The sequence below is a fragment of the Camelina sativa genome, chromosome 15, assembly GCF_030686135.1.
Source record: "Camelina sativa cultivar CO46 ecotype springtype chromosome 15, ASM3068613v1".
Taxonomy (NCBI): Eukaryota; Viridiplantae; Streptophyta; class Magnoliopsida; order Brassicales; family Brassicaceae; genus Camelina; species Camelina sativa.
Window position 1 is genome coordinate 6,750,363 of NC_141894.1, and position 22,303 is coordinate 6,772,665.

Sequence of the window (22,303 nt, forward strand, 5' to 3'; positions counted from 1 at the left end):
AATCAGTTTGATTACCAGACAGAGACCAAAATGCAAAAAAAATAAAAAATGGTCACGACTTCTCCGCTCATCTTCTTCTTCTTCTTCTTCGCCGCAACTCTCTCCGCCGTCGCCGCCGATCACCACGAAGCCAGATCACGTTTCAAACCTCCTCATTTCTCTCCACTCTTCTTCTCTGCTCTTTCTCAAAACGTCACCAAATCCCGTACTCGTTACTTCGAAGTTCAAAAACCTCCAGTACCAAATCCATCTCAATCACCGTCGTGCTCGTATCATATTCTCCACCATGACTTTGGCTACACCTATGCTAAACCACCGGTTCTCGCCAACTACACTCTTCCCTCACACTGCTCGTCGTCTCGAGAGTTCTCCAAAATCGTCCTCGAATTCAAATCCACCAGCAAAGGAAGACAGTTCGATCGTATCTTCGGCATTTGGCTCAACGGCGTTGAGATTCTCCGTAGCTGCACCGCCGAGCCTAGACCAAACGGTATCGTTTGGTCAGTTGAGAAAGATGTCACCAAGTATCACTCTATCCTCGTCAAGAACGAGACTCAGATCCTCGCCGTCTATCTCGGTAATCTTATTGATAAGACCTATACTGGTGTTTACCATGTCGATGTCACTTTCCATTTCTATCAACTCGAAAAGAATCTTCAAGATTCTTCTTATGGTTACAGCTCTCCTCAAGCTGATATGATCTTGCCTGTTTCTAGAGACCTTCCGTTAAACGATGGGTTGTGGTTTGAAATCGTGAGTTCGAATGATTCCAAGTATAAGGAGTTTGAGATACCTAGGAATGTGTATAGAGCTGTTCTTGAGGTTTATGTTTCTTTCCATGAGAATGATGAGTTTTGGTATGGTAATCTTCCTAATGACTTCGTTACTGCTAATAATCTTAGTGTTGCTGGTAATGGACCTTTTAGAGAAGTTGTCGTTAGTCTTGACGGTGATGTCGCTGGTGCTGTTTGGCCTTTCCCTGTTGTTTTCACTGGTGGGATTAATCCTTTGCTTTGGAGACCAATTACTGCTATTGGTTCTTTTGATTTGCCGAGTTATGATGTTGAGATTACGCCGTTTTTGGGAAGTTTGTTGGATGGGAAGACTCATAAGGTCGGGTTTAGTGTGACAAACGCTTTGAATGTTTGGTATATAGATGCGAATTTGCATCTTTGGTTGGATCAGGAGAGGGAGATAGTTGAAGGGAAAGTGTTGGAGTTCAGTAGAAGCTCTTTGAAGATTACCTCTGTCTCAGACTTTAAAGGCATGAATGGGAACTTCACTACGAAAGCAAAGAGGTCGATAACTTCTACCGTGTTGGTCAAATCCTCTCATGGGGATATCATAACTAGTGCTAATCAAGAATTCAGCTATGAAAACACGATGGTTTTAGGTAAAGATGCGGGTTTGCAGATCATAGATCAGTTGATCCTAGCTGATGATCGTGTTCACGCTAAGAGAAACTCGAGAGAGGTCTACTGCGCAAAATCCATCAAGAGGTTTCCTTTTTACCTCTACTCTGACTCTTTGGAGCAGCAGAATGACACATCTCTGGAGATTTCGAATGTCACGATGGGATTCAACGAGGAGAGATCAGAGAGCGACAAAGGGTTGATGAGAACATTCAAGAGCAAGCTCGAAAACAAACAAGATGGGCAAGGAGTTATGGTGGTGAAGAATAACTTAGTGGTCAATGGATATGGAAGCACACAACAAGTGTATAACTATGTTGGAAGTGACCAATGTTACTTCAGAAACATCAGTAGCTCCAACTACACCATTCTGTATGACAAACGTGGTACTGTTTGCAAGAAGAAAACGCTGAAACTCCCGCCACGACTCGAGCATCTGACGAGACAACATCATTTACTGGCTTGATGTAGGACCAGAGACAAAGACCTCGCTCTTGCTGTGACTGTCAATTGACAATTGGAAAAAGAAACATCACAAATAAAATAATAAACTGTTCCTTCATGTTTTTAGACGATGTTTTGGTCAGATCTGATGTATGTCAAGAAGGCTGACGGTGAGTATATATGAACTGTGCGTTTCCTTTACTTCAAAAACACTCAGAGAATTGAATAAACGATCAATTTGAAGTGGTATCAGATTTAGGGGGTGTTATTGAATTGTAGATTTTAAAAGAAGCTGATAGATTTAGAAATCCAGTGTTATTGAATAGTGTATTTTTAAAAATCCATTAAAATCTAGGGTTATTCAATATCCATTAGATTTTGTGTTAATTTGGATTTGAACGTACTTTGGTTCTCAGATACAAAGAAACACAATACTACACTTACTTTTGTCAGGGATTTCTTTTCTTTTTTCTTTCTCTCCCTCTCTTTTCTTTCTCTACTAGTGTTTGATTTGGAATTTGAGAGCGTGATTCCCTTTGTTCCTTCACTTCTCATGTTTCTGATTGAAAATCTCTGGATTTGGTTTTGTAGTATCTCGATCGGATTTGACTATCTTCTCTTTGTTTCTTTTACTCATCCAGTGAGAAGGAATCGTCTTTCATGTATTCTTCTGTGTAATCGACTGTCTTGTTTGGTTAGAAGCTCAAGGTAAACCTTAAGTTCTTCTTTTACCTTACTTATTCATCGGATCTGCGTATTTTGGGAGTTTTTTTCGTGTTCTTTAACCTTTTTTTTTCTTTCTTTCTGGGTCCTAGGCTCCTAGGTTTATAGGCATGATCTGTAACTTCATCTCTGTTAGGGCTTAGGGCTTTAGAGTTATTAACTTTTGATTCTCATGTTATGGCACTGATAATCATTCAAAGGAGGATCATCGTCGAGCAAATCATTAGATGAAGGAAGTGCTTCTGGTTCAAGAAAGAACGGTTCAAAGCATAGTAAGAATCTGAAAGCAGAGGAAGCTTATAAGAATGGTGAAGGAGCAGTTCAAGTTGAGAGTGGGAGGAAAGTGATGGTTGTTGTGGACACAACTTCACAATCAGTGAGAAATTCATCTAGCCAAAGATAATTTTTTTTTTGCTTCTCACTATTCCTTGCGCTGCATGTTCATCTTAAGTTAAGAGCTTTCATTTCTCAAAGCATAGGTTTTATAGTTCACCTGTCTTTGTTTTCCAGTTTATACTGCCTGATCATCTTCTTTGCTAAAAGATATCCTATACTGATAGAACAGCTTTCATCTGAATAATTTTTAAGTTTCTTGGGATGTTTGGTACTAATGTTCACAGACTGAAATGACAACTGCCGAAAGAGAACTTGATCAAAATACAAATTTTGATTGGAACCGTATACAAGAGAGTGGAAAAGAATTTTTGGTACCAGTTTTTGGACCTGGATAACCGGACGACTTGTCAATCTTTGGAACAGGTACTCTTTGTGATGATATTTGTTTTCAGGGATTTCGTTTCCTTGTTGATGTCTTATGCCCATTTCATTTCCTTTGCCAGTTGCTACTTGGCAGCTACGATGCAAGTTGTTTTCTCTACCCCTTCATTTATTTCAAGGTAGATGCCACTGCCCATATTTCTTGTTTTTTTCACTTGTATAACTTAAATCAAAACAAACCTTTTGCTTCTTATCTCCACTATAGTAACTTTTGGTTCTGAGATTGTTGCAGATACTTTTCACATCAGTGCTTATAAGATGGCTTTTGAGATGGCTCCTGCTGATCCTGGCTTTGGACTGAAGAGGATGATGAAACTGCAAAACAACCAGAAAAGACAAGGCAAAGATGTGATGATGTAAATGGTAGTAATGCAGAGAAGAAGACTATGAGTGATGATAGAACAAAGGAAGCAGAGTGTTTGCTCCACAAAGATAGAGAAAAACATAGATGCATTGAAAAGCTTTGCAGTTTAGTTAAGATGGAAGAAGATATTGATGAAAGATTGAGGCAGAGAAAGCTTGCAATAAAGGAGATAGGAGTAAAGCTGGAGGCCCGTATGATCAAGGTGGAGAAGAGTTTGGCCAAGATTAGAAAATGGAAAACCAGACCAAAAATGCAGTTTCTGCCTAGCTAGTTATGCCATTTGATCTGAAACTTTTCAGGAGTATCCCCTAAGTAAGTCATGGATATTAAAAATTAAACAATGTCCCTTACTCGCAGGCAAATGACAAAACTTTATGGTGCTAGTATTAGAAAGATATATCAAATGTGGGGAATCAATACTTTTGCTTTTGGATTTAGGTGTCAGAGAAGACTATTATCGATAACTTGTTATGCGTTTTTGGTTAAACGATAAATTATTTTAATATTTAACTTTAAAAAAAAATCTATAACAATCATCAAAAATACATTAGTAATGACTTTCAAATCCACCCATTAAAAACCTTAATCCAATAACATCCCCTAAACCGAACCAGAGAATCGTACCGGAAGAAACAAAAGAATCCGCAAGGTGGGTCTACTATTATCCAGATATGTCATACGTGGCTACATAACAGCCGTCGAAGGGATTGACTTAAGAAGGTCAAAGATTTGACCTTTCAATCGCATCTCTCTCTCTGTCTTCCCCTCGGTGATAAGGGAAACATCTGACCAGACCGAACCAAAGGAGCGGGTAAAATACTAAAATCACAGAAAGAAGCATTGATCTTCAAACTCTTTGGTTCTTGTGTGATTCGAAAATGAGCTTATCATCACCAACCAGGTCTGATTAAAGTTCCAACTTTTGTTCTTTCGATTTCAGTTATGCTTGATTAGTACTCTTGCTAAATTCCGACACTTTTCTGGTTTTATTTGATAAATATTGTTGTACACAGTGCCTGTAGCTCGTCGAGATGTTACTCCTCGGGATTGTCGTTACCGATAGGGTTTCAATCGAATCCCATCAATGTGGGATTGGTTTGTTATCCAAAAAGACACAGTCTTGCTGCTCAGAAGCTCCTCGTAGCTTGCTCCTCCTCCTCTTCCGGTACGTATCTCCTGCAGTCTAAATTCTCGAAGATTTGTGCTTTTTTATTGTGAAGTGAATTTGGTGGATTCGGGTTTCTAGCTGCTCATTGGAATGTCAAATTTTGAACAGCGCTTGAGTGTAGATGTTTTAGCTTTGAAGTTGCCCTTGAATTGGTGTTAGTTTCTCTTTTGACCATGTGGAACAGAAGACGAAATTTCCAGTTTTAGGTCACGTAACTTGATATTTTAGCTAGTAAGGATCAATGAAACTGTAGCCCTATTCTTTTGTAAGTCGAAAAGAGCTTTCTCACACATTTTGTTCAAAAATGTTAAATCAGATCCATTGTTGGTTAAGGCTGCGAAAGGGGAAGTTGTGAGTCGCCCTCCAGCTTGGATGATGAGGCAAGCAGGAAGGTACATGGCTGTTTACCAAAAGCTCGCCAAGAAACACCCGTCCTTCAGAGAGAGGTCAGAGAACACTGATCTAATCGTGCAAATCTCTTTGCAGCCTTGGCAAGCTTTCAGACCAGATGGTGTCATCATTTTCTCTGACATCCTCACGCCTTTACCTGCATTTGGGGTCCCATTTGACATTGAAGATGTAAAAGGTCCCGTAATTCAATCTCCCATCCGAACTGAAGAAGATTTAAAGAAGTTGCATCCCATTGATTTCGAGAAACTGCAGTTTGTTGGAGATTCTCTCAAGATTCTTAGACAAGAGGTGGTTTTCCTCCTTCTTATCAGCTTTCCTCTAGACTTAACCAATACCTTCCAGTTTGTGTGAAAACGGATTCTTGTTTTGAAAGGTTGGGGAACATGCTGCTGTATTAGGTTTCGTTGGAGCTCCTTGGACTATTGCAACATATATTGTTGAAGGAGGAACAACTCGGACATATACTGTCATAAAGAATATGTGCCACACTGCACCAAATGTGTTGAGAGCTCTATTGTCTCATTTAACCAAGGCCATTACCGAGTATGTTGTTTACCAAGTTGAGCATGGAGCTCATTGCATACAAATATTCGATTCATGGGGTGGCCAACTGACTCCTGAGATGTGGGAACGCTGGTCCAAACCTTACATCGAAGAGGTATAATTTAGTTGCTTTCATCTTGAGGAATAGATTCTCTTTTGTTGACTTTTAACGTTTTTCATGTCATTTGGGCTCGCCAGATCATTCATGCTGTAAAGAAAAGATGTCCAGATACGCCTATAGTTTTCTACATCAATGGAAATGGTGGCCTTCTTGAGCGAATGAAGACTACTGGAGCTGATGTTATTGGCCTTGACTGGACTGTAGATATGGCTGATGGAAGGAGGCGATTGGGAAGCGATGTTAGTGTGCAAGGAAATGTGGATCCAGCTTACCTATTCTCTCCGCTCCCTGCTTTAACCGAAGAAATTCTAAGGTATGTAGTTACTTTGTTCAGCTGATGATAGAGTTATGCTTGTAAATTCAGTACAAGAAACTGAAAGTAATGTTTCTTTTGTTGTCAGAGTTGTGAAGTGTGCTGGACCAAAGGGGCATATTCTCAATCTAGGACACGGTGTCTTGGTAGGGACACCAGAGGAAGCTGTGGCTCATTTCTTTGAAACCGCTAGAAGCTTGGATTACCAAACAGTCTTCCAAAATCATATTCCTGCGGAAAAATCTGAAACTGAGTTGGTTGCCTGAGAAATGTATAACAGACAAGTAAGACAAGTCCCTACGCTGAAGAAATCTGCTGTTTAACGTTTGTGAACTTGTGTTTGAATTTCTTAAATTTTGTGCAGGAATCAGAGAAAAACTTCCATGTCCGACACAGAATCGATGCCGGAGTTGGTAACTTGCTATGAGATAACATTGGAAGCTGTCCTGTTTTTTTTTGTTTTTTTTTTTTGCCAGCCTGAGGATTTCCAGTCTTCTCGACCAAGCTGTGCTCAACAATTAACTATGTCTTGCCTTGAGTTGCTCATAGGCTTCAATGTTGCTGCTTCATTTGGACATATGTATGGTTCTGGTTAAAGTTTTAACCAAACATCAATTTGGTTGATCTAAAAGCTTTCTCTTTGTTGTCCCACTTTTTTTTCATATGGTTCTATCTCCGATCTTGGTTATCTTATCTGAAACCAAGTAGCTTGTATTTTAGTAAAACGAACTGAACAAGAAAAACGCAGAAGAGACATCTCTGAGCTATCTCAGCCTTTATCAATTTTTATGTCTCATCTGGTTTGGTCTATTTCGATTCAATTTACCTCTCTTCTTTCGTCAATTTATATCTTATTAATAAATTTAATCACTTTTTGTTAATTTAATAAATTAAATATAATTAAAAAGATATTGCAAAATGCAAAATATTTGAATAAAATTAAAGGTTAAGAAAGAGCAGAATATTTGAGAGGAAAATCGCATAACAAGATAATTATAGAGGAATATTTATGAATAAGTGCCCTAATACAAAATTTACTAGTTAACAACTCGCATTATGTGTGGTATTAAATATTTATTAAATATTTTTACTGTATTTTTTATTTACAAAATCTATAATATTTATCGGTAATTGGAATCTAAAATTCGATTGTGTAGTATATATATATATATATATATTATAAATATATAAAAATTTTATATAATAATTAAAATTTAACCCGTGAGAATTATTATAATATCAATATTATATTATCATATTATATGAACAAAGAGTTCTTAAAATTTATTTTAAAGATTTTATGAAAATATAATTAAAAGATACTGTATAATTAAGTTAAAAAGAGAATATAAAAATTTAAATTTAGGTATTAATTATATTTTTAGAAAACTGATGTAAATATAATTAGAAACTAATCACAAATAAAAGAAATAATGTCTGAAACTCTGTAAATACGATATGTCAGCATTTAAACATAAAATGCTTATCTTTTAATGTATAGGAGATATATATGATTTAAAGTCAAATGACATCGCAGCATACAAAGATTTTTTTAACTTAATAAGCCTGCCTCACCATATTTGCTTTTCATGAATCATCCCACTTGTGATTATTCTTTAATTAAAAATTGAAATATAAAATGAAGACTATCGTCGTTACCCTCCTCGGATGTTTCTGATAAATAATGTTAACTTATCATCTAATACGTCAACCGAATTATCACCGACACTGACCCCACACCAAATCACTAATCACTAATGACTAATGCATAACTTTTATATTAATGTATCTATCAATCATCCATTAAATTATTCAATAGTTGAACTTTGTTTATTTCTTTGAGCCAATAAAGCGATGTATAAACTATAAATTTTCGTTATATTTAGTTCAGCATTATCGCTAAATTTCAAATTAAGAAGACGGCAATGATTTATAAAAATAACATATCAAGAGATACAAAAGGGTCAATGATATATGCCTAAAACGAATCAGTCTGCCCAAGAGCCATTTTTCTAATCTCTAATTTTAATATTTTATAAACGTATAGAGAGTTTAGTTATTCCAAAATATTTGACAGGCGAAGCTCTAATATTTTGATGGTTTGAAACGACATTTTTTATTAGTCCTAAAAATTTGAAACGTAATCGATTTTTTTTTTCAAGTGTGATACACTGATACTACTACACGAAAATGAATCAGAATTAAATCGAATATTCGAACAGATCACAAGCTCTAAATAATTTTTAACAACATATCACAAACTTGGTTGACTTGAGTTACATATTATAATGACGTACTCAGTGATTCGAATATTCCGTTAATAGCCACAAAATAAGACTGAAATCCTTAATCTATTTTTTTTAGGCAAATAATTTTACTAAATTATAGCATGATATCATGTAAATAGAGCATGTTTTTATCCTTACAAAATAAAATAACATGTAAAATAATATTTTACCATCATGTATTATATTGTAAATAAAATACATGATGTAATATTCTGAAGATCTAAAACATTTTAAAAGTCAACTTGATCGTATGTGAAAGTTAGGGTAAGTCAGAGAGATCTGTACATAGACAAAGATGCATATATGCACGAGCTCACACGATCCTGTATGTTTATTTTTCTTCATAAGCTAGAAACAACTATTTTATCTATTTTACCAAAGCTAAGAAGATTCATACAAAATCAAATTAAAGGTAGATTCCATAATAATCTATGTCACAATTAAGAAATGAAGATCCATATGCAAGATGATCTTTGACCACTTAAAACTTAATTAAAAATTCAAAATGTGTGTTATTTAATGCATGCTTTTGTATTTTTCAGTCCATAGAATCAATTAGATTAGATTACAATGACTAAATAGTTTCATTTTCTTACTCAATAATATTCGAAAATTTTAATCCACCCTGTGAAAAATGGAATTGAATTAATGAAATTATTCTACTTTTTTTTACCATATATATATTTTATATATGGAAGAATATCCCTGAGTATTATTCCTCTGCACAATTAAATAAGATGGATTTGCTGAATATATAATTTTTTCACTTCATATGATAAGTAAGAAAAAAGTTATAAAATATTTAAGAAATAGGGAAAATAATGAAAAAGTGTTTTCAAAAAATGACTTATTATACAAAGAGCGCATGCATTCCCATGTCATGCCCTTACACAGTGTAACGCACTTTCTCTCGTCTATATATACTCATACTCTGCTTTCTCATTTCTCTTCATCTCTGAATCTGATTCCCACACCCAACCCATAAACAACAACAACAAAAACTTTTCTTCTTCCCAACTTCGATCGATTTGCTTTCGTCCCGAACTATCCGCAGATCTCTTTATTTTCATTCAGGTTTGTCTCAATCAAATCATTTCACAATTTTTTTCGGGGCAGTCTATACCAAATCCCCTGTTTTTTCGGCTAATATTGAGTCAGTTGCTAACAGATTTTTGTTTTTCTCTTTTTTTTTTTTTTTTTTTGTTGATTTAATTATTTTTTCCATTTGATATGATTACACAGAAGAAGAACTAAGAAGCTTGGTGGAGATTTTTGTGATTGATCGGCGATAATGGCGGGTCGGAACGTAGAGAAGATGGCATCAATTGATGCGCAGCTTCGGCAACTTGTTCCTGCTAAAGTCAGCGAAGACGATAAGCTTATTGAGTATGATGCTCTTCTCCTTGATCGTTTCCTCGATATTCTCCAGGATTTACACGGCGAGGATCTCCGTGAAACGGTACCAATCCTTCTTCTTCTCTTTGTTTGTATAGGATTGAATCAATACCCTTTTGCTAGAGATCTTCAAAATCTCATATTTGTTTCGATTTAGTGGTTTTAAGCAGAGACTATGTGTAAAGTTTGAATCAGATTCGGTTGACGTGTTAGTTATGTATATTGGAACATGTTTTGGTGTATAGTTCTGTTTTTGATTTATTTGTGAATTTGATAAAATGGTATTGTGTGAACAGGTTCAAGAGCTATACGAGCTATCTGCTGAGTATGAAGGGAAGCGTGAGCCTAAGAAGCTTGAGGAACTAGGGAGTCTACTGACGAGTTTGGATGCTGGTGACTCCATTGTTATTTCCAAGGCTTTCTCTCACATGCTTAACTTAGCCAACTTGGCTGAGGAGGTGCAGATTGCTCACCGCCGCAGGATCAAGAAGCTCAAGAAGGGTGATTTCGTTGATGAGAGCTCTGCTACTACTGAATCTGATATCGAAGAGACCTTCAAGAGACTCGTTTCTGATCTTGGTAAGTCTCCTGAAGAGATCTTTGATGCCCTGAAGAATCAGACTGTGGATTTGGTTTTGACTGCTCATCCTACTCAATCTGTGCGTAGATCATTGCTTCAGAAGCATGGGAGGTTAGTTTTTGGCTTTTCCTGTTTTTTTTTCTTTTTTTTCTTTCTTTTGCTTTTGTATATTGACCTTAAATGCTTTCTCAGGATAAGAGACTGTCTTGCTCAACTGTATGCAAAGGACATTACTCCTGATGACAAGCAGGAGCTCGATGAGTCTCTGCAAAGAGAGGTAAGAACTCAACCTCATTGAATTGTACCATGTTGATTCAGAAGATTGGCTTTTAAAACTCTCCTGTTTTGTTTAGATTCAAGCTGCATTCCGTACAGATGAGATTAGAAGAACACCTCCAACCCCACAAGATGAAATGAGAGCTGGAATGAGTTATTTCCACGAGACAATCTGGAAAGGTGTCCCCAAGTTCTTGCGTCGTGTTGATACAGCTCTGAAAAACATTGGGATTGATGAACGTGTCCCTTACAATGCCCCATTGATCCAATTCTCTTCATGGATGGGCGGTGATCGTGATGGTACATGCGTTTTTCAGATTACTGACAACCAAATCTTTCTCTTGTTTCCTTTTTTTGCTCACCCACTAATCCACTTACCTAAATATCAGGTAATCCGAGGGTTACACCTGAGGTCACTAGAGATGTGTGCTTGTTGGCTAGAATGATGGCTGCAAATCTCTACTATAACCAAATTGAGAATCTGATGTTTGAGGTTTTTTATCTCTTTTTTCATGTACTCATTTGCCAGTTTTTTTCCTGCTTTAAGATTCTTTTGATTCATTTGTGTTCTTCTTGGCAGTTGTCTATGTGGCGTTGCACTGATGAGTTCCGTGTTAGGGCGGATGAACTCCACAGGAACTCAAGGAAAGATGCTGCAAAACATTACATAGGTACCAAGCTTTGGCATATTATTTGGCAAGTATGCAATGGTATTGCTTTTGCTTTCTTAAGTTGTGTGTTTTTTTGTTAAACTCAATGCAGAATTCTGGAAGACAATTCCTCCAACTGAGCCATATCGTGTGATTCTTGGTGATGTGAGGGATAAACTGTATCACACACGTGAGCGCTCTCGTCAATTGCTGAGTAACGGAATCTCTGACATCCCTGAAGAAGCTACTTTCACCAATGTGGAAGAGGTAAGCAGCCTTTAACACTCTGAATATTGCTTCTTTACTAAATTGTTACCTGATTTTAAGAACCTTGTTCTTGCCATTTATATTCACCGAATTCAATTTGTGTTTACTCTTCTATTTACACAGTTCTTGGAGCCTCTTGAGCTCTGTTACCGATCACTATGTGCATGTGGTGACCGCTCAATAGCTGATGGAAGCCTTCTTGATTTCTTGAGGCAAGTCTCTACCTTTGGACTCTCCCTTGTGAGAGTTGACATTAGGCAAGAGTCTGAACGTCACACAGATGTCTTGGATGCTATCACCAAGCATTTAGACATCGGTTCCTCCTATAGAGACTGGTCTGAAGAAGGACGACAGGAGTGGCTTTTAGCTGAACTAAGTGGAAAGCGTCCACTATTCGGACCTGATCTTCCTAAAACCGAAGAAATTTCTGATGTCCTCGACACATTCAAAGTCATATCTGAGCTGCCTTCAGATTGTTTTGGAGCATACATTATCTCTATGGCAACTTCACCTAGTGATGTGCTTGCGGTTGAGCTTTTACAGCGTGAATGCCATGTGAAAAAGCCACTTAGAGTTGTTCCACTCTTTGAGAAGCTAGCTGATCTTGAAGCAGCTCCTGCAGCTGTTGCAAGACTCTTTTCTATAGACTGGTACAAAAACCGTATTAACGGTAAACAAGAGGTTATGATCGGTTACTCAGATTCAGGGAAAGATGCTGGGCGTCTCTCAGCTGCTTGGGAGCTATACAAAGCTCAAGAAGAGCTTGTGAAGGTCGCTAAGAAATATGGAGTGAAGCTAACTATGTTCCATGGCCGTGGTGGCACAGTCGGAAGAGGAGGAGGTCCCACTCATCTTGCTATATTGTCTCAGCCACCGGATACAGTTAATGGCTCTCTTCGAGTCACAGTTCAGGGTGAAGTCATTGAGCAATCATTTGGTGAGGAACACTTATGCTTCAGAACACTTCAGCGTTTCACAGCTGCAACTCTAGAGCACGGAATGAACCCTCCAATTTCACCAAAACCTGAGTGGCGTGCTTTGCTTGATGAAATGGCGGTTGTTGCAACTGAGGAATACCGATCAGTCGTTTTTCAAGAACCTCGATTTGTCGAGTACTTCCGCCTCGTAAGTCTTCATTCACTATCAATCCAAAATTCACCAAATTCTTTATGTGTTTTAAGTACCTCAAACCGTATGTTTCTCAGGCTACTCCGGAGCTGGAGTATGGACGTATGAACATTGGAAGTAGACCTTCAAAGCGAAAACCAAGCGGTGGGATCGAATCTCTCCGTGCAATCCCATGGATCTTTGCTTGGACGCAAACAAGATTCCATCTTCCTGTATGGTTAGGTTTCGGAGCAGCTTTTAGGTTTGCGATTAAGAAGGATGTGAGAAACCTTCACATGCTGCAAGATATGTACAAACACTGGCCGTTCTTCCGAGTCACCATCGATCTAATTGAAATGGTGTTTGCCAAGGGAGACCCTGGGATTGCTGCTTTGTACGACAAGCTTCTTGTCTCAGAAGATTTATGGGCTTTTGGAGAGAAACTCAGAGCCAACTTTGAAGAAACCAAGAACCTCGTCCTCCAGGTATAAAGCAGAGTCCTCTGTTTCGTATCCGTTACGTTTATTTCTTGACAATACCACTGACTAAAAATCTCGATGTTGCAGACTGCTGGACATAAAGATCTTCTTGAAGGAGACCCTTACTTGAAACAGAGATTAAGGCTGCGTGACTCTTACATCACTACTCTCAACGTTTGCCAAGCGTACACATTGAAGAGGATCCGTGATCAAAACTACAATGTGACCCTGCGACCACACATTTCCAAAGAGATCATGCAATCAAGCAAATCAGCACAAGAGCTCGTCAAGCTTAACCCAACGAGTGAATACGCGCCAGGACTTGAGGACACACTCATCTTAACCATGAAGGGTATTGCCGCAGGATTGCAAAACACCGGTTAAGTGAGTGTGAGCCAGTGAGACAAAACAAAACTTTGAATTCTCCGTTTTTTTTCTTATTTGCCCTTTTAATAATGTCTTTTTAGAATCCAAAAAATAATAACTTATTACGGTTGGATTACAGTTTACTTTATGTATCCACCGTTCCATTGTATGAAAGTAACACTGCTCTGTTTCTGGAAGTGGAAACAAAGACAGAGTCAGTGAATCTTAATGTTTTATATCTTCTTTGTCTTTTTGCACCTGCTCCCAGTCTCAGAACCATTTACATTTGTTAATACCTTTAAATTGCACGTCGTCTAAAGTCTGAATGTGGTCCCTGAAACAGCAGGCATGTTAATAGAACTATGCCGTTAAAGAAGGGAGGTGAGTTGACGAAACGACACGATTGTTTTTGTTTTTTGCTGTTTAAGACACACGGCTCGCATTTGGTCTGCATGTATTACTATAGCGTACAGTTCTCACTGTAACAACACTGCTTGCGACTTAAACCAGATAATAAGAGAAGAAGAAGAATTATTATTGATGGAAAGAATAATATGTTGACAACATGAATGAATGATGTTCTGTCTCTGCTTATTTTATATGGTTTCATCACCTAAGTAGCCAAAATTTTCTCTATGTACAAAGGGACTAATCTCTCTTTTAAATTCCTTCCTAAACCTAACAGAGAAATGAATGAATCAAATCAGAAGTGAACATTATCTTGTTTTGAGTTTTGCTAAAGGCCATAATGTCTCACTGTTTTCTCTAGTGCTTCCTTGCTTGGACACACAATCTCTTTCATCCGAATCCCAAGTTTGTAAATCTTGAATGTTGGCACAACTCTCACTCTCTCTGCATCACCCACTGCTGGACACTTTACAATCTCCACCTATTGAAAAGACAATTTCACAAATAAGTTTACTTGTTCTCCGGTTACATAAACAGATGTCTTCACATTTTTGTTTTTTTACCTTAAGGAAATGCAAAGATGGGTAACGAACACATAATGCGTCCATGAACATAGACATCTCCTTGCATTGTGGATCAGATGCTCTAAAAAAGTGTACAATGGAAACTCCTGCAATTGAAGTATACAACAAGTTACTAAAGGAGTTCTCTGACTGCTTAAGAGCATATATATAGGTTTCAAATATCTATATATCACTTACCAGGACGGGTTAATGCAGCTTTTAACTCTTCAAGACTAGAGATTTCCTCAACTTCACCTCCAAACTCCATGTTTAGAACTACTTCGCCGCGAGATTTCTTCAATGCAACTTGAGCGTGAAATAAAGACTCAGCCAATTGCTTGTCATAAGGCAGTTCCTTTCTTAAGGTCTCATAGTCGCTCACTGCTTCAGCCCATCTTTCCAACTACATTTTCGTAGAAATAGTAAACTTAGAACAAGTGAAAAGCCAAAACCTAAGTCTTACCATTTAGATATATTTCACCTTGCTATATGAAGCAGCCCTTTGAAGACGAGGCTTTGTGTATCTTGGTAGAATGAGCAATGCATGGTTACAATCTTCGATCGAACTCTCCCACATCCCAACTTTAAAGAAACAATCTGCTCTATAACTTAATAGAGTAGCATTGGATGGATCATATTTAAGGCCTTCACCATAAGCTGAGCTTGCTTCAGTGTATCTTTCTAATTCATAAAGATCGTTACCACGATCACGCGCCCTAGTAACTGATCTAACATTTCTATACAACGTTTCAACTTCAGAGTTTTGTGGATCCATCTCTGAAGCTTTCTCTGCAGTTGTAACTGCATTTTCAAACCTGCAAAGAATTCATCATTTGCTCTTCACTCTTTTTTATCCATGACATAGAAATAAAACAACAGTCAGTGAACATGTCTACAAAATCTCACCTCCCTAGAGCCAACTCCATTTGGGATTTGACAAAATATGTGTAAGCTTCACATATCATATCAAAAAACCTAGTCCGTGCGAACGAAACCGGGATTGGTTCTACTTTGGGGACTAATTCTAGTTCTCTTTGAGCATCATCAAGCCGTAGGAGTTTCAGTAGTGCTTCAACTTTACACATAGCTAGCTGCAAATTTGAGATATGTAAAATACTTATTTAAAAACGTTTTCATGAAGTAACGCAGATTAATACAAGAATGTTTGTTATCTACCTGAGGAGAAGAATCAGCTCCAGACGCAATGGCTGCACTTACTTCTGTCAAAACTATATTCCATTCACCTCGTCTTCTAGCATATGTGCATTTGTTCAAGTGTCTATCTATTTGTTGAAGCATCTTCACCACCTTAGGATCTGATGGTTCTTGCACTGAATAAAAGTGTATCCCTGCACTATCGACATAACCTAATCTGCAACCAAATCAAGACTCATATTTGATTAGATATCCAATCTCTATCAAGATTCTTATTAAACAATTCAGTTTTTACCTAAGAAGCAAGAAGGCTAAACGGTGATGAGCCCTTGCAAATTTTGGATCCAACTTAATAGCTTTTTCACACTCATTCACAGCTTCACCAATCTGACCCAAACTAGACAATGCAGCTGCTCGATTGCTATGGTAAGTCGCATTACTTGGTGATAACTCTATTGCTCGATCGTACAACTTCAAAGCCTCAGTGAAACAACCTTTCTTGAACATATCGTTTCCAATTCTCTTAACTTCTTCTGGATTCGAACTATATAAAGCAACCTTCCACGGTATCTCCGCGTCGCTAGAGATACGGATAGCTAAAGGCAAAACAGAGGAAGAAGAAGAAGAAGAAGAACCAGACGTCCTCGTTGGCTTCACCGGAGATAAGTTGTTTCCAGGGATTATGCTACCGTACCCGTATGACTTAGCACTACCTGGCCCAAGAGCCATGCTTCTTGGTTTCTCTTGAGTCATGCCTGTAATCTGTACCTTCCCCGACGGGAAAAGGTTCCCGCCGGGAAGTATTTGGACATGCTGTTGCAACGCACTTGAGCTTTTAACCGATGGTTTTGTTCTTGTTGTACTCGAAACAGAGTTAGATGGTCTTATATTCCCAGTTACGGTCTTTGGGCATCCTGTCTTAACGCCAACTTGGCTGCTCGAACGAGATTGAGCGCGGGCAGGACTACTAGACCCTAACTGAGAGACGGCGGAGCCATTCCTCGACTTTGATTGTGCGGCGGAGGGAGTACTAGATTTAGCGGCGGAGGGTGTGTTAGACTTAAAGGATTGAGCTTTGTTCGACTTAGAGGATTGATCGCCGGAAGACGAAACGGGCCGATCCGAACTGGGTTTTCTTGTATGTCCAGCATGGCCCGTAACCGATCCAGAGGAGCTAGAACTACAACTGCCACTACTAGTGGTTTCCGTAGAGGTGGAACGAGTCTGAAGCGGTGTAATTGGTGATCCATGATCCACATTAATAATAATACTATCTGGCTTATCGGCGACGACACAGTCAGGTTCCGGTAACAGAGGCTTTAACATTTTTGTACGGAGAAAAAAGAAGATACCTTTATAAGTAGTGATCGGTGATGAATCCCCAAATTTCCCTAATGGTTTCTCTCCGGAAGAAGATTCAGAGCAATGACCTGACCTTTCAATGGTGGAGGATCATATATGTTCTGAACAATGCATGGGGAAGGAGAGAGAGAGAAAAGGGAAAGATGGGGATCTCAGCGATGTTAAAGAATGAATGAATGTGATAAGTGTTGTTGTTGTTATCTCATAGATAGATAGATAGATAGATAGAGAGAGAGAGAGAGAAAAAAAATTTCAGAAACAGAGAGGTAGGAGACGACGAAGAGCGAGTGAAACAAAACAAAATAAAATAATAATAACAATATAATCTAAAGTTGTGTGTTTATTTAATTTTTTAATATTCTTTGTTGACAAAATAAAAAAGTGACTTTAGTATTTCGTTAAAGTGTGTAATGTAATACAACTGTGTAACACAAAAATAAATGTTATAATGTACAGATATATTAAATTCAATAATCTCTTTTTTTAATGAGAGTAATATTTTTTTTTTTTTTAAATAATAATGATATTAATTTGTACCAGATTTTTGCCTAGTCAAATGAAAACTAGTGTCACTATGATCTAAATTTTGCGATTTGAGAATAAATTTAGGATTTGGTTTTAGCTATTTTAATAATCTTTCAAATCTTAAAGTCTTGACTGAATCCTTCTCGTGCCTTGCGCTACGACTATGTCCACGCAAACAACACTCTACGGCTACCATATACTTATAAAATGCGAACCTTCATATTCATAATAAAATCGGCTCTGAATTTATAAAAAAAAAAAAAATCAGCTTCACGTGACAGATTTCTAAGGAATGTCTTGTCATCAGAAGAAACATAGTAATAAAATAGTAGTAGTATGTATGAAAGTAAATACTAAGTTATTAAATAATTTGCTGACTTTTTTTTTGGTCTTTCGATTCTATCTATGTACTTTTAAATTTCTTTCTTTTTTTTTTTTTTGGTAAAAGGTTAAGTTAACTTTTAAATTTCTTTCTCAATCATTTATTAGCATATGGTATTATTGTTCTCAGATCTTTTAGCAAACTTTTTTGTCAACGTACTATTTACAGATATCATAATGTACACGCACTGACACACGCATATAAATTAGAAACCCTACGTGTGTTACATATGTAACGCATATATATGGCTATTCACATAAGCTAGACGCATGCATGTTCGTTTCATCTACGTATATTGGTCATATATGTAGCTTTTGTTTTGTTTTTGTATACATATATATAATCATATATTCCCACACGCTTCAAATATCTCAGGTTCATAATGCAAATAATACCTTTTACATTACATATTATGTGTGTTCATAGAATCCTAACATCTGTATATAATGTATAATCGCAGCTGTTAGATTCGCATATAAGAAAAGAAGGTAAATTAAATACATTGTTTTAGACAAATATAAGAGCATGAATGAATATTAATTTGGTTGGTAAGTTCATGGACCTACTTCTAATCAGACAACGGAGGTTGTAAATTGCAATTAAATATGTCTAGGTTTTTTAGTAAGAGTAGGTAAGCACGCACTTAATTGTTTTTTTAACAAAAAGACACTTAATTTGGCTCAGATGATATTCCACTTGTGTTGCACGTTGTGTATTGTTCTAATATATACAATGCATACTGATTAAAATCTTTCACACCAAATTACATTACTAATTAATTTTTCAAACGGTTCAATATCTATCATTAGAAATCAAATATATATATATATATATATATATATATATATATATGGAGTGGTAGTGGAGTAACGATATGTATGGCGTATGGGGTTAAGCCAAGATATGATTTCTATATTCTAAATATGAAAATCGTTATTGGGCAGCAGCAGTGTAAGAAGATGGGTTCTCTTATTTTTATTTTTATAACTATTGTGCTGTTTGACAGCTTTTAACATGCTTACACAAAGATAGTTAGATTCCAACTTTTTTTGTTTGGTAAAAACCATAATTGACCCCATTTTAGGCGACTTCTTCTATTTTCGTTATTATCTTTTTGCAGACCCAAAATTGTTCTAATTTTTTTTTATCTTAATTATGATATAAACTAAAATAAAAACCACACGAACAAGTAACATAACCTATCGTTTTTGAGTAACGAATTGATTAAGACTTCACGACAAATTACATGCCAGCTATGTTCTACTGTCAAATGCCAGTTCTCTAATTAGTAATTACTTGTTCGATTTCACTTTTCCCTCTAGATTCACATAAAGATATACTATAAATTTTCAATTCTAATATTTTTGTGGAATACTCGTATAGTAGAAAACAATAATACAAAAATTTTAAGTTACGGAAAAAGAAGCTTAATTGGTTCACACTGTAACTATCACTAAAGAAATTGCAATTAGTTCAGTCTTATACTTGTACAACAAGGTATCACCCAAAACTTGTTATACACAAAAAATTACTAACCCTAGTTTAAAAAAGAACCCAAAAGCTGTTTAAGCGTGATCAACTCTCTGTCGTTTTTCTCACACTCTCCCCGGAAGAACAGAGCTGCGTAAACTGAAAAACCAAGAGGTTTGAGCTTCAATGGCGGACATGTCAGAGAAAGAGATATATGAATTGTTACGCCCTCGGATCTTACATCAGTACAGAAGATATATATATATATATATATATATGAGAGAAGATCATTCATCATCATCCGATGGCAAGGTCGGACTCTTTGAGCAGCTATCTAGCTTGTGAAGTTCCAACATCCTTTTCTCTGGGTTACAAAGACCTGCAGCAGTAACATATTCAATCCAAATTGTGATCAGTTGTTGTAGAAATGCTTATGCAATGTGACTAAATTAATTCCTTAAGACCAGAACGAAGAAAAATGAACCTGAGCATTTTGGTATATCCCAAACAGCAATGGAGTGTGGTGAGCACTCTGGTTCACAAAGGGTGTGAAGATTCTCGTGTCTAACGTTCATTGCCAGCATCCACGCACCTATTGTCACATCCTCGTTGCTAAACATCCTGAAACTGTAGTTTGGCAAAATTTCTCACCTTGTTATACAAAAAGACTCTGACAAGTATCGACGAACAGAGACCTCTTTAAGAGTGAAAATGAAGTCCTAATCGAGACAAATCACTCGAGGAGAATTCAATAGCATATAATATTTGAGGAGACAGAACTTGCCTGTTGTTCTTTAGGGCAACCAAACTTGTGACAACATCAGCAGAAAGAGCATATATGGGGCCATAAGCATGAAGAAAGTACTCTTTCCCGAGCAGATCTGCCAAAGGTTCATACCTGCAAAAAAATCCAACCAATTTTCAGGTACATTGAACCGCAAGAGATGATTAGGTGTCGCAAAAATCCTATCTTAACCCAAAGTTTTTCAAAAGAGAAGCATGATTTTGCGGATTCTGTTTTTCATTATAAGTTGTTCCTGTTCTTACCATTTGAGTTTTGGATCTGTGAAAACTGGACCCTTTTTCAGGCATCCAATGTATGTCTGCGAGTGACTCCGCTCTTTAGCCAACAGCAAAGACAATCGATCTGTGAAGAAAATAACAGCCTCTTATAAAGGATCAGAACATTCCTGAAGACACGGATTCAAAACCAGAGAAAGCAATCAATTTTACCTGGCCTCAAGTATATATCATCATCAGCTTTGACATAGAATTCTGAATCATATAGGGCGTATGCAGCTTTGAAGAAAGCCAAACTATAACAGCAAAATAACAAAAACATAAACCATGGATCACATTCTTTTTACTGTTATCTGTCATATGAGATACGAATAGAAAAAGTATTTAGTCTCTCTAACTAACGTTTTGTATGGGAGCTTACTGTACTCCTCCTCAATATCAAGCAGTACAAAATCATCATACTCTGCGATTTCCCTCCTAAGCTCAGCCATTTTAGCCTCATCTTTGGTTTTGCCTATAATAAACCTGATAGCCAATCCTGTTGATTCTTCCAATCTGCAGAGAACAGTAGTGTTCTTTAGTGAAACAGAGAAAGTCCCAAGACTCATCAATCATTGAACATAGAAGTCCCAAGACTCATCAATCATTGAACATAGAAGTCCCAATCAGATCAAACCAATCTAGATGATGCAAAAGTTCAATCCTTTGTGACAAATTTGATTCCAGAGAGAACCCTAACTAAAGCTAGACCAGTGAATTAAATCAATTTGAGATTTTTTTGAGAGAAGAGATTGAAATCAGTACCGTCGAAGTCCATCTGGATCGGACGGCATCCACGTGTTCCTGAGAGCTCGTCTCCGGCCAGCTGATCTGAACCCGGTCTGGATTCCAACGAACCCCATAACCTTGTGTCTCTTCACTTGGCCCCCAGCTCCATTATTAACGATGCTATTACCAGCGACGTCCCAGACGATCTTCACCGTCTTCGGAGGCAAGCTGGTGAGGCAGGTCCGGCCTGATAACCGGAGACCCGGGAATAGAATCGTGGATAGTCCGAAAAGGAAACCGGTGAGACCGATTGCTAGAGAAGCGAAGACGATCAAAGGCGTCGATCGGCGCGTGAAGAATGATGGACGCGCGTGAAATAGCTTAGGAGAAGATGGCATGATTGGATGGATCCAGCTGCTACGGCGGATCCAATTTCTTTTTTTCCGTTAACGGTCGTTAATGGCAAAAGGCTACGGCGGGTGTTTTTTTTCTCGTTTACTTCAGGACAGTTGGATCCGTGTTTTCGGATACGGGTCGGATCCTTTTCTTCAAGATGTAAGGATTTATTTAATTATGAATTGATACAATTTTAAAACATTTACTAGGTTTGAGAAAAAAAGGACTTTTTATTAGTAAAACATTAGTGATAAACACAAGTTAGGCAAATAAGTAAGAGATAATTAATTAATTTGACCATTTATGAAACAAAAACAAAATCTAATAAATGAAATTAGCATTCATTGATAGGTGAAAACGTTTCCAAAATCTCACTAACAATCTTTTTAAAAGTCATAATCAATATCTTTGTTTACAAAAAAAATAAAATGAAAAATCATAGTAATGAATATCTTTGAAGTTAATTAAAATCCCACCAAATTAATTAGATCCATAAATCAATACACCTTAGAAAGCTACAGACAATAACATTTGTCTACATATACCTCCTTCACGTTACGGATGGGCATC

The 22,303-nt window shown here is 37.2% G+C and overlaps 5 protein-coding genes across 13 annotated transcripts; 3 read left to right on the forward strand and 2 right to left on the reverse strand.

The window, feature by feature from the left end:
* Position 1: 1 nt before the first annotated feature.
* Positions 2 to 4,153, forward strand: LOC104745774 (peptide-N4-(N-acetyl-beta-glucosaminyl)asparagine amidase A-like). 8 transcript variants are annotated; one of them, XM_087487828.1, is made up of 6 exons: positions 2 to 2,026; positions 2,448 to 2,564; positions 2,780 to 3,029; positions 3,200 to 3,338; positions 3,419 to 3,475; positions 3,589 to 4,153. In XM_087487828.1, the coding sequence occupies exon 1, from the start codon at positions 49 to 51 to the stop codon at positions 1,876 to 1,878; it is 1,830 nt and encodes a 609-aa protein (XP_087343954.1). In that variant the 5' UTR covers positions 2 to 48; the 3' UTR covers positions 1,879 to 2,026; positions 2,448 to 2,564; positions 2,780 to 3,029; positions 3,200 to 3,338; positions 3,419 to 3,475; positions 3,589 to 4,153. The 8 variants fall into 8 exon arrangements, with proteins under 8 accessions (XP_087343954.1, XP_087343953.1, XP_087343955.1 ...); XM_087487827.1 differs by having other exon boundaries at positions 2,780 to 2,955; XM_087487829.1 differs by having other exon boundaries at positions 2,498 to 2,564.
* Positions 4,154 to 4,434: 281 nt separating this feature from the next.
* Positions 4,435 to 6,907, forward strand: LOC104745775 (uroporphyrinogen decarboxylase 1, chloroplastic). Its single transcript, XM_010467123.2, has 7 exons — positions 4,435 to 4,621; positions 4,734 to 4,885; positions 5,205 to 5,587; positions 5,673 to 5,957; positions 6,041 to 6,276; positions 6,365 to 6,560; positions 6,641 to 6,907. Exons 1-6 carry the CDS (start codon positions 4,599 to 4,601, stop codon positions 6,540 to 6,542), a joined length of 1,257 nt encoding a protein of 418 aa, XP_010465425.1. The 5' UTR covers positions 4,435 to 4,598; the 3' UTR covers positions 6,543 to 6,560; positions 6,641 to 6,907.
* Positions 6,908 to 9,286: 2,379 nt separating this feature from the next.
* LOC104745776 (phosphoenolpyruvate carboxylase 3) lies at positions 9,287 to 13,935 on the forward strand. The gene is made up of 11 exons (XM_087487833.1): positions 9,287 to 9,638; positions 9,807 to 10,023; positions 10,256 to 10,650; positions 10,732 to 10,816; positions 10,893 to 11,115; positions 11,205 to 11,308; positions 11,396 to 11,486; positions 11,578 to 11,732; positions 11,856 to 12,857; positions 12,938 to 13,324; positions 13,406 to 13,935. The coding sequence occupies exons 2-11, from the start codon at positions 9,856 to 9,858 to the stop codon at positions 13,700 to 13,702; spliced, it is 2,907 nt and encodes a 968-aa protein (XP_087343959.1). The 5' UTR covers positions 9,287 to 9,638; positions 9,807 to 9,855; the 3' UTR covers positions 13,703 to 13,935.
* A 263-nt stretch (positions 13,936 to 14,198) lies between these two features.
* On the reverse strand, positions 14,199 to 17,773 carry LOC104745778 (TPR repeat-containing thioredoxin TTL2-like). Its single transcript, XM_010467125.3, has 7 exons — positions 16,106 to 17,773; positions 15,832 to 16,027; positions 15,562 to 15,746; positions 15,137 to 15,470; positions 14,854 to 15,058; positions 14,656 to 14,762; positions 14,199 to 14,573 (listed from the first exon to the last, which is right to left on the reverse strand). Exons 1-7 carry the CDS (start codon positions 17,134 to 17,136, stop codon positions 14,421 to 14,423), a joined length of 2,211 nt encoding a protein of 736 aa, XP_010465427.1. The 5' UTR covers positions 17,137 to 17,773; the 3' UTR covers positions 14,199 to 14,420.
* A 1,717-nt stretch (positions 17,774 to 19,490) lies between these two features.
* Positions 19,491 to 21,979, reverse strand: LOC104745779 (putative beta-1,3-galactosyltransferase 13). 2 transcript variants are annotated; one of them, XM_010467127.3, is made up of 8 exons: positions 21,374 to 21,979; positions 20,972 to 21,124; positions 20,783 to 20,865; positions 20,597 to 20,696; positions 20,334 to 20,447; positions 20,034 to 20,176; positions 19,791 to 19,928; positions 19,491 to 19,708 (listed from the first exon to the last, which is right to left on the reverse strand). In XM_010467127.3, exons 1-7 carry the CDS (start codon positions 21,733 to 21,735, stop codon positions 19,837 to 19,839), a joined length of 1,047 nt encoding a protein of 348 aa, XP_010465429.1. In that variant the 5' UTR covers positions 21,736 to 21,979; the 3' UTR covers positions 19,491 to 19,708; positions 19,791 to 19,836. The 2 variants fall into 2 exon arrangements, with proteins under 2 accessions (XP_010465429.1, XP_010465428.1); XM_010467126.3 differs by having other exon boundaries at positions 19,491 to 19,928.
* Between the last annotated feature and the right edge of the window lie 324 nt (positions 21,980 to 22,303).

Bases quoted from the DNA above. Each gene is read 5' to 3' on its own strand.
- LOC104745779 (XM_010467127.3), bottom strand. From the start codon at position 21,735: ATGCCATCTTCTCCTAAGCTATTTCACGCGCGTCCATCATTCTTCACG. The intron at 20,866-20,971 runs GTTAGTTAGAGA...TTGCTGTTATAG, and splicing joins AGTAAGCTCCCATACAAAAC to TTTGGCTTTCTTCAAAGCTG. The intron at 20,448-20,596 runs GTAAGAACAGGA...ATTTTTTTGCAG, and splicing joins ACAGATCCAAAACTCAAATG to GTATGAACCTTTGGCAGATC.
- LOC104745775 (XM_010467123.2), top strand. From the start codon at position 4,599: ATGAGCTTATCATCACCAACCAG. The intron at 4,622-4,733 runs GTCTGATTAAAG...TGTTGTACACAG, and splicing joins AGCTTATCATCACCAACCAG to TGCCTGTAGCTCGTCGAGAT. The intron at 4,886-5,204 runs GTACGTATCTCC...ATGTTAAATCAG, and splicing joins TTGCTCCTCCTCCTCTTCCG to ATCCATTGTTGGTTAAGGCT.
- LOC104745776 (XM_087487833.1), top strand. From the start codon at position 9,856: ATGGCGGGTCGGAACGTAGAGAAGATGGCATCAATTGATGCGCAGCTT. The intron at 10,024-10,255 runs GTACCAATCCTT...TTGTGTGAACAG, and splicing joins GCGAGGATCTCCGTGAAACG to GTTCAAGAGCTATACGAGCT. The intron at 11,733-11,855 runs GTAAGCAGCCTT...CTATTTACACAG, and splicing joins CTTTCACCAATGTGGAAGAG to TTCTTGGAGCCTCTTGAGCT.
- LOC104745778 (XM_010467125.3), bottom strand. From the start codon at position 17,136: ATGTTAAAGCCTCTGTTACCGGAACCTGACTGTGTCGTCGCCGATAAG. The intron at 15,471-15,561 runs GTGAGATTTTGT...AATTCTTTGCAG, and splicing joins ATGGAGTTGGCTCTAGGGAG to GTTTGAAAATGCAGTTACAA. The intron at 14,763-14,853 runs GTAAGTGATATA...CTTCAATTGCAG, and splicing joins AGCTGCATTAACCCGTCCTG to GAGTTTCCATTGTACACTTT.
- LOC104745774 (XM_010467116.3), top strand. From the start codon at position 49: ATGGTCACGACTTCTCCGCTCATCTTCTTCTTCTTCTTCTTCGCCGCA.